General features: G+C 53.5%; 5 protein-coding genes across 5 annotated transcripts; 3 read left to right on the top strand and 2 right to left on the bottom strand.

The window, feature by feature from the left end:
- Window positions 1-6: 6 nt before the first annotated feature.
- Window positions 7-804, top strand: J4E93_002134 (uncharacterized protein; the record flags this gene model as incomplete). The annotated part of the gene is made up of 1 exon (XM_049340082.1): window positions 7-804. The coding sequence occupies one exon, from the start codon at window positions 7-9 to the stop codon at window positions 802-804; it is 798 nt and encodes a 265-aa protein (XP_049202404.1).
- A 1547-nt stretch (window positions 805-2351) lies between these two features.
- Window positions 2352-3038, top strand: J4E93_002133 (uncharacterized protein; the record flags this gene model as incomplete). The annotated part of the gene is made up of 1 exon (XM_049340081.1): window positions 2352-3038. The coding sequence occupies one exon, from the start codon at window positions 2352-2354 to the stop codon at window positions 3036-3038; it is 687 nt and encodes a 228-aa protein (XP_049202403.1).
- Window positions 3039-3428: 390 nt separating this feature from the next.
- On the top strand, window positions 3429-4214 carry J4E93_002132 (uncharacterized protein; the record flags this gene model as incomplete). The annotated part of the gene is made up of 1 exon (XM_049340080.1): window positions 3429-4214. The coding sequence occupies one exon, from the start codon at window positions 3429-3431 to the stop codon at window positions 4212-4214; it is 786 nt and encodes a 261-aa protein (XP_049202402.1).
- Window positions 4215-4298: 84 nt separating this feature from the next.
- On the bottom strand, window positions 4299-5425 carry J4E93_002131 (uncharacterized protein; the record flags this gene model as incomplete). The annotated part of the gene is made up of 2 exons (XM_049340079.1): window positions 4299-4553; window positions 4763-5425. 2 exons carry the CDS (start codon window positions 5423-5425, stop codon window positions 4299-4301), a joined length of 918 nt encoding a protein of 305 aa, XP_049202401.1.
- Window positions 5426-7738: 2313 nt separating this feature from the next.
- J4E93_002130 (uncharacterized protein) lies at window positions 7739-12687 on the bottom strand (the record flags this gene model as incomplete). Its single annotated transcript, XM_049340078.1, has 3 exons — window positions 7739-8553; window positions 8976-12575; window positions 12627-12687. 3 exons carry the CDS (start codon window positions 12685-12687, stop codon window positions 7739-7741), a joined length of 4476 nt encoding a protein of 1491 aa, XP_049202400.1.
- Between the last annotated feature and the right edge of the window lie 161 nt (window positions 12688-12848).

Here is a 12848-nt window from a genome sequence, read left to right as displayed (position 1 = left end):
ATCAACATGCGTTACTCCATCGCCATCGCTGCCTTCGCCGGCCTCGCCGCTGCCGTTCCCCAATACGGCGCCTACCCTGCCGCCCCGGCCAGCACCCCCGCTGCCCCGGCCTACCCGGCCTACCCTGCTCAGCCCGCTGAGCCCAGCAAGCCCGCCTACCCTGAGGTCCCTGCTGAGAGCTCCAAGGCCCCCGAGTACCCAGCCTACCCCGCTGAGACTCCCTCCGCTCCTGCTCCTGAGTACCCCGCCTCCAAGACCCCCGAGGTCCCTGAGCACGAGACCTCCGCTATGCCTACTCCTTCGGCCTCCAAGCCTGCTGAGTACCCCATGGAGACTCCTTCCAAGCCCGCTGAGGTTCCCTCCGTCTCCACCAAGACCCCCGAGGTTCCTGAGCACGCCACCTCTGAGGTTCCCTCTTACCCTGCCTCCTCCAAGACCCCTGAGGTCCCCGAGGCCGAGACCACCTCCTGCCTCAGCTCCACCACCATCACCGTCACCGTTCCCTACCCCACCGGTACTCCCGTCGTTCCTGGTGCTGGCAAGCCCTCCGGCTACCCCATGGTTCCCGGTGCTGGCAAGCCTTCCGGCTCTGCTCCTTACCCATCTGCCCCTGCCGGCGGTGCTCCCTACCCCTCTGTCCCTGCTGGCACTGGTGCTCCCCCCGCTGCCGGCACTGGCTACCCCACCAAGACCGGTGGCTACGTCAAGCCTTCCACCCCTGCTGAGTTCACTGGTGCTGCCTCTGCTCTCAACGTCGGTGGCTTCGTTGCTGGTGTTGGTGCTTTCGCTGCTTTCTTCTTGTAAATGTCATAACCTTCAATTGAGCCTGTCTACGGGCAGGCTATGACTTTACACGATACATTGCATCGAGGATTGGTCTTCACTTCAGTAGATATCCTTGCTGTCGGAAAGGGTAATTGTAATTAGTCCGGGGATGGTGTGGTTGAATAAGAACTTGGAAAACACTCTACTGTGCCTCATGATCGTGATGCTTTTATGCAATGCTTTGAACTTCTTCTGAGACCACATGCTGCTTCAGTCCTCATCCAAGTTTTCGCGACCGCTTTAGTTCTGATTTAGAACTCTTGTGATACGGGAACGCTGAATCTATGCTGATAGAATCTGAATGCTGTGGCCTCCAACGGCTGTCGTGATCTGATGTGGCATGCGACGAGTCGCACATGGCTACACAGCATTAGTCTATACACACGTCTTCTTTGCTTATGCCCCTGCGAACGTGCCTGCTTCTTCCAGTGCTGCGTCGTCAAGGATAGCGCTGCATGCGACGCGATGACGCATGACCGCCGTAGCGAATGCTGACCTTTGATTACTGCAAACTCACTTCCTAAGAACATCAGAACTTTACCATACCTTCTCTTGCACATCAACTTCGACGACCACTTCATCACAGACGGTGATGACCCTGCATGGCGATAATTGTTGGAAGCGTAGCCTGGAAGCTATGTTTCGGCCACGAACTATATTTCGATAGCCATGGTTGTTTCATCAGCCGTGCACCGTCGCCGCGCTGCGAACGCCACCCTCTACACTTTTCAAGCTTTGCGCTAGACCAGCGCGCACAGGGACATCTAGCATAGTTCCTTCTACGGGTGCTCGGTTCGTTGGCGCACGTCTAGTATCTGGATGCAGGTGCTGCAACACGACCGTGGAAACACAGGACGCTAATTGCGGCATGCCGAATGCTTCCGACAAATGCCCTCGTCCAGCTTGAGTAGACTTCCCCAGCTCTCCAAAGGCACATTCCAATACTGAACTGCATAACAGACGACTCCAATAGTCTTGGGAATGCTTAGTCATTAGTCGCGTCAACGGGTAAAAGGTGGGGTTCCGGTATCCTTTCCTGCATGAAACGGCCAACCACCAATAGTACTCAAAAACACCGTCTAGACGTCTAACTTTACAGGAATGAGCGCAGGGTCACGATACTACTGCCGGGATACTGAGCTTACCCAGCTAGCCACGTCTCACCTGAGAACCTACCCAATCCTGCCTGGCATTCCTGGCAAATCGTATGAATTGGAGGCGTCAGTGGGGTTGCCATTTTTGGAGTCAAGAGATATTTGCTTGTCAGCTTACTTTTAGATGATAGGCCTGTTGTTTCGAATGTGTAGGCGAGGATACGACTCGGTACGCGAACGTTGGACGATCGTTGCCAATGTGCGAGCCAGCCTGACGGACCTGAGCTGGAATAATGGTCAGGAAAAAATGGGAAGTATAAAGTGAGAGAGTAGACTTCCTGAAGTGAACCACGCGTTCGCTCCGGTTTCTAACCTACTCATCTTGTTTGATCGATCTATCAAAGCTATCGAATCAGGTTCCCTCGTCTCATCATGAAGACCTTCACACTTTTCTCGGCCTTCCTGGCCACAGCCATCGCTGCCCCAGCCACACTTGCGCCAAGCGATATCACACCACGCACATTGGGCGTCCTCAAGGGCCTTGCCAAATGTCCGGCAAACCCAGCTCAACCCGACGGGAAATTACCAAAGGGAAGCATATCGACCTCAGCCCTGGTACCCATCAGTGCGAAGAACCCCGACAAGGCATACCCAGCTACCGAATGGGCGACCGTCACCCCAAAAGACAAATGTACAATCTTCAACCTCGAGCTCGACTCCGACGCCACCCAAGGCAAAATCTGCAACCTCGTCTTCGACTTCCCTTCTCTCGTCCAAGCACCCGGTCTCTTCGTCTTCAAGGGACCCGGACATTTCACATTCACCGGTTATGCCATCAACGCTGGTGGAGAGCCCGGTGTTACTACATACAACAAGCAACCGGCTCCAGGTCCTAGCCCACCGAACCCTCCAGCAGTCATAAAGCCAGGCAACAGCTATGTTGTCAACGGTGCGCCGTGTGGAATTCCGCCTGGTATTGGGAAGGTCACTGTTAGTGGAGCGCTGTGTTCCGAAGACACGACTTTGACGTTCAAGCAAAGCGATTTGATCTGTCCATTGGGCTTCTATGTTGTGCTTACTGACGATCCTAATGCGGGAGGGTATGCAGCTCCTCACTAGATGTTTGGTATCGCCCTCATGATTATGGGCAGCATGGGTCGTAATTTAGCGTAAATCTTCCAATCTATGCTTCCGAAGCTCAAGTTTTGCATCCTGTGAAGAAGCGTGGCTGCCGTTGTCGGGTTCGCTATTTCCTACCGTCATTCTTTCGCAGCAATATGGACTGATTTGCACGTGGGCCGGACGTCTCCGATACCCGGTCACCCTTTCTCGCGACATTGTGCGGGGCAGCGTGCTAACCCCTTCGAGGACTCGACTGTTTTCGCATCCATCAGTAACGACGACGTTGCCTATGGCATCGCAAAATGTTATGTCCATTTCGTGTGTCAGTGCTGATATCCCGAGGCACGTCTTGGTTTTTCGTTCGATCGATTTACCTAGGATTTGAAGATGCAAGCGCACAACAGCGCAACGACTGAACGTCTCAAAAACGCAACATGGTATTTCTTCGATCTCGACGACACCCTCCACGAATTTCGCAAAGCATCTTCCGCCGCCGTAGACGCGACACTCCGCCTCATCCTAGGAAACCACGCTCACCATGAACCTTCTTCCGGTGAGCCGCTCACAGTTGCCGAGCTAAACGCGGAATACCTCAAGATCCTCAAAACCAGCACATCTGCCGCATTCGTGGATGGGAAAACAAGTCACGAGTACCGCGCCGAGCGCTTTCAGGGTGTTATGAAAGCTTTTGGTATCGATTGTACGGAGCAGCAGATGCAGGTATTGCTCGACACGTACGAAGCTGCAATTATGCAGAATCTGCAACTCAAGGGAGGCGCTATACCACTCCTTCAAACACTCAAACAACAAGGAAAGAGCATAGCGATCATCACCGAAGGTCCTCAAGATTCGCAGGAACGTACCGTTGCTGCCTTGGGCCTAGAGCCATACTTCGACAGGCTAGTTACTACGAACAAGCTTGGTGTGGCGAAGATTGACGGCCTTTTTGGCAAGGCGTTGGAGATGATTGGTGTGAAGAGCGAGGTGGTCATGGTAGGCGATAGTTGGGAGAGGGATATTGTTCCTGCGGTGGAAGCGGGGATCAAGTGTGTGTGGTTTGCTGAGAAAGAGGAGGAAAGCGAGAGGATGGTTGTTTTGAGAAGGGAGGAGCAGAGAGTGATGGTAGTGGATTCGTTGATTCGGCTAGAGAGCATCCTAACAATAGCGGACTGACCGGACTGATCATTGATAAGCCTGCAGCATATGTTGCGCAGATGCAAAGCAGAGAAAGGGTATGGAACAAGTGGAAGAGCCTGCTCAAACATCCCCGATAACTTCCGTGGACCATTCCGGAATAATATTTCCGTCCTCATCAATGAGATTCCCATCCTCGTCAATACGATCTCCGTCCTCGTCGACGAGATTTCCATCCTTGTCGACACGCTTTCCGTTTCCGTTTCTGGTGATGTTCCCATCCTTATCGAGATAGTTTCCATCCTTATCCTTTATCGGCATGCTGCATTCGAGGATTCGGAGGGCGCCAGCTTTCGGTTGCTGTATTTGCTTCCATTTCTAGTTTATGCGGTCAGCCATGATGAACTTCAGGTGACATTCATGCTGTTTCGTAATGAAAACCATCAAAAGAAAGAAGTGACTTACGTTACTCCAGAATTTCTTGCTTGGTCTGAATATCATGCCGCTAAAAGAGATGGCGTATCCACCGGGCTCCTTCTAGTTGTTAGTAACGAGGAATCTCTTGATATGGGAATAGGTGTACCCACATCCCATACTTTGTGTTCGTCAATGTCATTCTGGACCTCGTGCGAGCTGTTGACTCCAAGTTTGCCGATGTTTGTTGCCCCGATTTCGGCTCCAGTGTCGATCTTACTGCCCGTCTTGTTCCACATGGCAATGTCGCACTTCTCCGTGACCCATGTGGATGTGATGACCCAGATGCCGAACCTTTCGATCGATGTCTGATATCTATCCGTCAGCTGCAGCATGTTATCCTGGATCCACTTCTCAATGATCCTTTGCGCATCGAGATTGAACTTCGTGTGCACTACGTTTGGCGATACAACTACGCCTGCACCGGCCTTTGCAGTGCTTCCTACTGCGAAATTGGCCCCCACGTCCACAGGTGCTTGGGCGGCGATTCCAGACACCTCTGCTTTAGCACCAAAACCACGTCCCTCGTTCTTCTCTACAACCTTCTTGTTCCATGAGCATGTGGCAGGGTCCGTCAAAACGAGTCCCTCTTTGGGGAGTTTTAACCCGAGAAGGTTGTCTTCCTTGAGTGCAGTAAGATCGGTAATCGATTCCCACACTCCATTGGCGTCGAATAAGCCGCAAGAACCGGGATGGAAGACGTTGGCTTTGGGTGGTGTGTACAGGTAAGTGCCTTCGGTGCACTTGCTCATGAGTTGGGAGTATGCATAATCCATTTTGTTGTCGTATGTGCTTGAGGATATGAAGGGTTCTGGATGAAATACAAATGGAGTGATTGAAGTCTGATCTTTCCACACCTGAGAGAAGCTCCCTATATAACGTCGCGCAAGATGCTTCCTACGAAAAAAGAAAAGAAGAAACAAATGCTATGAGCTCAGAGCTGAGAGGTCCTATCTGCAGCTCGTCGAGCCATACCGCAAGTACTCTGGAGTAGCCAGGTTGACCCCAACAGTAATCGCCGAACAGAGGATACAGCTGCGAAGTTTTGGGCAAATGACGGGCTGCGCAAAGGTGTTGCCAGTCAAACACCAATGCACGGCTCCGCAGATCGTGGAACACAGCGAGGCTATCGAAGATCACTTCCTCACTCTTATGTTGATCGATAGGGCATAGCGAGAGTATCGAGAATCATTCCCACACCTTTATGTCGATTGATAGGGTGGCACAGCGAGGGTACGGGAAATCATCCCCACACATCTGTAGTGATCGCTGGGGCGGCCCGCTCGCCGTCGGGGGTTCCGAAGAGGCACAGCTTGTATGTGGCCCGCAGACCGATGCTGTCATGTATCGTCGTCCTAATACACCATGTGTACTATGATCCTGTACTCGTGACTTCGCGCGCAAGATTATGGAGCTGATTAGTTGCTTGCGCTTGTAAAGGCCTTACATTCGACGCGAACATGTCCGGAAACACAGTCAGTCGAAATTTCCGGTGGTTGAGAGTTTTGCGCGTTCCGGTATGCCAACGCACATCCGAACTTCGATCCTGATCGCACCTGCGTCATTGAAAGTTTATATTCTGGACTTTGGACCAGAGCTCTGGAAAGGGACTTGGTCGAAGCTTCCTATGATGTTGTTGTGTCGTCAGAAAGGTGCCATACCCGGTGCATCTAAGCGAGGTAGGCCTCCTATGATCGCGTGCGTCGTGGGCTTCTGCGGGTTCGACTCGATCGAGTGGCCGAGAGGCTATTCGGCAGCCGCCATCAGTATATCAGTGGGCTCGTGTTCAGAGGGACGTCGCGTTACTGGCGTGCGTACATGAGGACGCGTCGTTAGCGCACACGTCGCGAGAGCTGACAGCGACTTGGTGATCTGTGCGTCAACTCGGCATTCGCTCCCGACCTCCGCGGGTCTTGCCGATGCCACAAGCGTGAAAGCAAAGGATCAGCCCGGCTTTAGCATCAATCACTCTACACAAGACAGCAAACCAACCATGATGATCGACTTAAGACAACGGCAGTACTTTGAGCTGTTCTAGATTAACTACGTAGCAGCCTGTACCTCCCTCTTCATCTCGCGATCACCGTCCGTTCCTTCCATCCCGACTTACATACCACATTGCCTCATGCCCATCACACCTCACCGTCCCCCGCGCTGCCACCTTCCCGTCATGCAGATGCGCAAACCGCTTGACCGCCTCATCAATAATATCAGCCATATCCTGGTTGTTCATATCGAACGAAAACTCATGCAGCGTGTTGGGTATAGCACCGATGCTGAAGCCGCAGGGAAACTGGTGCATGTGTTGTTGATAGCCCTCTGGTTTACCTTTGACGTATCGGTGTTAGCAAGGTGGTGAGTGGAGGTACGGAGTGGGTTCACCTTCTAGATTGACGACCCATTCGCCGGCATCTCCGAAGATACTAAAACACGACTCATGGCATTCTGTTGTGGTGGGTGGGTTGGCTGCCGAGAGAGTGGTGTCTTCGTAGGTGAGTGTGTCGCAGTGGCCCAATGTGCTCTTGTCGCCTTCGCAATAGTTGATGTCTGGGGAGAGTTGGGCTGCTATGAGGGTGGCAGCAAGGAGGCTGAGAAAGAGAGATGATATCGGGTGCATGTTGATGGATTGATGTGGTAAGCTGAGTGCGATGGTGTAGAGAGAACTGGTTGTGAGGGGAGATGAGGTCGTCTTGTATGTGTTGACATGATTCTACGCCTTACAGATACATACGAGGTGCATCACAGCGTAGAGAAGTTATTGGGTGGAAGATGGACTGATGTGAGACGTGCAGCGGTGATGCGAGGTAAGTCGTATACCCGCGGGGATCTTCAGATGAAGTGACGAATCAAATGGACGACAGCATGTTCGTCGGCAAACAACAGACCATGATCTACATACCCGCCACTACGGCGTAGCCCATTCACGCTCCGTAAGCTGCATGCGCGCGTAAAACCCCAGACCAGCGCGTCGAGATACATGCGTTATACCACCCATGTATCTATCTGACATACTGACACCGTGCCCATTCGACGCTTCGATCCTTTTCTTCGTCGCGCTTCTTAATCGGCTACTGAGAGTATTCCAGATGCTACAACTCAAACTGTCTGCTCTTACGATCCTCGTCAGTCTTCTTGCGACCTTCCCTAGCTCGCTTCCAACCTTCATCGTATCGCTTGCGAACTTCAACATATCGCTTCCGAAGTTCCTCAGCTCGCTTTTGTACTCGCGCCAATTCATCCTTCGAAAGTACATCACCACCCCGGAAGACAAACGTGCGGTCAAAAACTTGCTTCTTAATCTTGCCGAGTAGACTCAACACTTCATCGGACTTGGCCGGCTTGTCCTCAGTACGGGACTTGGAAGAGATGTGCACGCGGCCACCGTTAGAGCCCAGCGGTGGACTACTAGTCTGCTCGACAAAGTCTTGCCACAGCGCGTTTAGCTCTGTCTGAGTAGCCTCGGGCATGTCGTCAAAATCGAAGTACTCATCGTATATAGCGTCGATTCGATCCTCTATCCTTGCAAGCTTACGCGACTTTGCAAGCTTACGCGAAGGCGTGTCCTGGTTGATACGAGGTAACTCACTGTCGTCTTGGTTGAGACGCAGTGTCTCCCCGTCGTCTTTCATGTGGATAGAACCAAACCGCTCAACGAGACCTTCCACACGGAAGATCGAATGTTCGAGTTCTCGATTTAGGATAATGAAGCGTGTGTTGAACTCCTCTTTCACAGCTGGGTCGATATCAAGTGAGTTAGTGGTAGCTTGAACTCTGTCTGTGAACGTGGACACAGCCTTTTTGGCGTTATCGAGAGCGAGGAGGGCGCGGTTGCCAGCGGTAGCGATGCTCGCTTGTACGGAGGCTTTTGGCGGGGCGGAGGCGGAGGCGAAGGTGGAGGCGGACACTAGGCATGCTAGGCTAGCGAAGAGGGTGGTAGTCGTGGACAGCTTCATGTTTGTGACAAGTGACTTTGGGTGTAAGGTTGAGAGAATGAGTAGAGGTGGTGCATGGGAAGGGATCAGAAGTTAGACTGGTGGTTCCATATATACATCGAGGGAAGAAGCAAGAGGGTGATTCACGCGCGGACCGTGCTGTGAGAAGGCGAGTGAGCTGCCTATCGATGACATGCTTTCACTATCTACGGAGGACTCGCGGTGTCTTTCACGCGTGGTTCCGTGCGGTGAGACAAACTTATGCAAACTCAGATAAAGGTAGCAAACAATATGGGGTATCCTAACACATCCAAACCGACCTGCCCAAACAGAGACGCCGCGCAATGCTTCTACAATGGGACAAAAGTATCTCATCTTGTTCTTCACAACCCACCCATCTGACTAACCTCTCCAAACCCCACTCTCGCTCTACCACCTCTCCCCCTGCTCTTCCTCATCGCACTCCCACTCCCGCTCCCACCAACAGCAACACTCCCCCCAAACCCACCTTCCCTCAGCCTCCTCTCAAAACTCGTCACACCACCAACACCCAACCTCGCATCCCTACTACTCTGCACAGGCGGCGCACTCATCGTCCCCAACCTCCCCCTTCCCTCCCTCTCCAGAAACGAGGAGCCTAGCGGTCGCCTCACAGGAGAAAGAACACGTGCTTTCTCAGTACTAGGCGGGAGTTCAGGCCGTTTAGCGCGAACGACGCTACGTTTACTGGGTGTTTTGAGGTAGCCTGGTTTACTGCTTGTAGTAGGAGGAGGGGGCAAGGGCGTTCCGGACCAGAAGGTGGATTGTGCGGCGTCGCCGAAGGAGAGGTCGGATTCATCGTCTTCGGGAATAGTGGCGGGAGGGGGGCGGGCGGCGGACTGGGGTTGTGGGTAGGTGTTGGGTCTGCGGAGGATGGAGCCAGGTGGGCGGGTGGATGCAGGGGAGGGGATGGGAGCGTAGGGGTTGGGGGTCAGCGTTGGATGGCGGGGTGGCTGTTCTGGCGTGAGGGATAGGGAGAGGTCGAGATCGTTGTTTAGACCTAGTGCGGTCTCGTCGAATGCGGTCCAGGACTCGAGACGTTGGGTTTCATCACCGGATTGTTGAAAGCCTCCTTGCCCGGTATCATTGTTGCGGTCATTGTAGTCGAAGTCTTCGTCATTTCCATGACCGTTGTTGTCGTCGCCATCATCTTGTCTTCGTCTTCTCGACCTACTAGGAGGCGATGGACTCGCAACCCGTTGGCCACGCCGCTCGGTAGCACGCTCGGCCCAGAAACGAACCATGGCCCTCACATGCTTCTCAAAGTTCCTCTCGAACAACGCTCTCGCGTTCTCCTCTTGCCTCTGGAAGTTCCAAAGACGCCATCCCATCTTCTTCAGAGCGCTGGTGGCAGCAATCTCTGTGCTCTCCTGCCGCAGTGCGACAGCCTGCCCTTCGAGTGCGCGTACAAGGTCCATGCGTTGGGACCAAATGGCGAAGTAACGGGTGGAGAGTTTGAAGGCGTGTAAGCTCTCGGCCTGGGCATGTTGCTGGCGAAGTATGAGCGTGCGGTCGTGCCATTGATGCAAGATTGCGCCGCTACTTTGGAAAGTGCGGTTATCGAGTACATCATTTGCCCTTTGTGTCAGCACTGCGATATGGTTTGCCTTGTCCCGCCAGTGCTCAAAGACTCTGCGCACGAGATTCGTCTTGACCATTCTACGGACTTGCGAGTACGTGTCGCGTCTGCGATTACGGCGCGCATGTTGTGTGGCTTGACTCCATGTGTTTAGTGTATGTTTGCTAAGAACGTAGAAGCGCGCATCGGCCGACCACTGGTTCAACTCTTGAAAGTGCGCTTGCCTCTCCTTGAGCTTGTCGAATATGCGCTGCTTGAGCTTTTGCTGATATTGGGATAGGATAGCAAACTGCTCCCTTCGTCTCTCCGTAGTGATAGCTTCCATCTTACGCAAGCATGTCCGCATCAGTTGAGCACGCTTGAACTGGGCGAACCGAACTTCCGCAGTATCAAGAGTGTTAACGCGCTGGTTGGTCTTGGTGACCCAGGATAGGAATGTTGACTGCTTGAGCTGTCGATCGTGGACACGCTGGAAGAGGGATACTCGGGATGCTAAGGTCCATTTGTACAAGCATTCAACAATGATGCGGTCGTTGATCCGATCCTCGAGAGCTTTGATGCGCAATCTGTCGTTCCATGCAGTGTAGGCATTGTGTAGGACGCGCATGCGGTCAACATTGCGTGCTTGACGGGATAGCTGAGCGTCTTTGCGCCAATCCTGGAACTTTGCACGAAGCAAACGACCATTGGTGCGTGCTTGGACCTGGCGCAGTAGCGGCTCGAGTTGTGCCTGTCTCTGGAGTGTCTGGACCGTCGTTCGAAGGAGGGAAGTCTGTCGGAATTGGTCCGCCTGAGATTGCAGAGTCTTTACTGCCACTGTCTTCTGCTGCCACGTCCGGAACGTCTTGCGCATGAGTGTTCCATCGCGCCGATCCGTGGCCCACATGTTCCGCTCCCTCATGATCTCGGTGATCTCGCGCCATTTCTGCAGTGTTGTCCTTGCTGTCCTTGTGTCATGCCAGTTTGCTGCGCCTCTATTGAGGTACTCGTTGTTAAGAGCATTCCACGACTTCCTGACAATCTTCTCTTCATAGTATGCTTCAGCGAAGTCATGGCGATCCCGCACCTTTGCTGCGCGTGCTCGCCATATAGAGAGAAACTTTGCAAGAGCAAAGTGCTGGATCTTCAGCTCATTGACTGCCGTGATATCGCGCCAGCCGTTGAAGAAGCGTGTGCGTAGAATATGCCGTCGCGCAACCGATGTTCGCTGAACCTCGTCCTCCGCGCACTTTGCCCAATGTGTGAATGCCTTGGTGAGCAGGAACAGACTGCGAGCCTTGTCTGCACGGGTTTCCAGCCGATCGAAGAAGCGATTCGTCTCTCGGCCAGAACGCCTCACAAGCGCGGTGTCTCGTAGCTGCAAGAGCGAGGCCCTGAGCAAAACACGACGATCGAAGGCGACGGCTGCTCTCTCCATATCGTCGCGCAGGTTCAAGCGCTCTTGCGTGCGGTTCCGCCATATCCGTATACACTCTCTCGTCACTCTGTGTAGCCGTTGCTCTTCGAATGTCTCCGCATCGTCCATCAATCGGGTATCGGAGGGTCGAAACGGTTCGGGTACATATTGTTGGTGTTGGGTTTGTCGTGACTGTTCAAGGCGGCGCTGGTGCGGAGAATCGTACGGATCGTTCGGTATCGGGGCGTTCACTCCTGGTATCTGGATGGAGGAGAGGTCGAGGCTAGCCGTGTGGTCGGTGAAATCGCTCTCGTCTGCGTCGTTTGTACCAGTTCTGTATGTCGTTGTAGGATTCCTTCGAATTCGCAGACTGCCGTAACTCGAGACAGATGTACTGCGCTTGTGGACTGGCGGCTGCGGTCCGGAACTCGACCTCCGAGGCGCGACGCCGTTCACTTTGGGGTGACTGGGAAGTTGCGCTGGCCGATACGAATGCGCTTCGGTGTCTGAGGTTGCGCGCCGGTGGTTGCGCAGCTTGTTGGCATAGCCATCGGGAGCATTCTGCTGTGATGCTCGCCTCGGGCGCACAGCCAAATCGCCATAGTCGGTGCCGGCGACCTTGTCTGCCGTGCCATCAAGGAACGAGTCGAAGCTCCCGGTTCTCGTATACCGCCCTAAGCTCGCCTGCGCCCCTCTACGCGCCGCGTCAATGTTATTCGGGACTTCAACGACCTCTTCATCGCCGAGTTCTCCATTGAGACCGAAATGCTCCTTCACCACGCGCAGCACCAGCGCCATCAAGTCCTCGCCTTCCCGCGCATATTCCTGCATGCGCAACAGGAAACTGTAGTAGAGCGCGGCATCGGTGGGCGAAGAACGGTGCTCATTGACATATTCATCATATGCGACGAAGAGGGAGTCAATAGATCCATCATGGGAGTCTTGCGCGCGAAGGACGATATTGTGAATGGCATCGGAGACTACTGCGGTATTAGTATATTCCTCGATCAATTTTTTCTCTGTTTATTTACCTTCATCCCGACAGAGATCATCAGCTGTTATAGCCCTCGCATCATCTCCATTCAGCCTCATGGAGGATAGCATTCGTGCACGCGACTCGTTCGTCTCCGGCGCGTTCGCGACAACATGGAAGGGACCGGCGGCTGTAATGAGTCGAACAGCAACCAAAAAGCAGCGGCATGCGAGAAAGTAGTCGTAGGTTCGTCGCGCAACAATTAAGCATTACAAATCCA

Source organism: Alternaria ventricosa, assembly GCF_023758065.1.
Source record: "Alternaria ventricosa strain BMP 2768 chromosome Unknown scaffold_3, whole genome shotgun sequence".
Classification (NCBI taxonomy): Eukaryota; Fungi; Ascomycota; class Dothideomycetes; order Pleosporales; family Pleosporaceae; genus Alternaria; species Alternaria ventricosa.
Note: the sequence above shows the minus strand (reverse complement) of the source record. Positions and strands in the feature narration are given on the sequence as shown.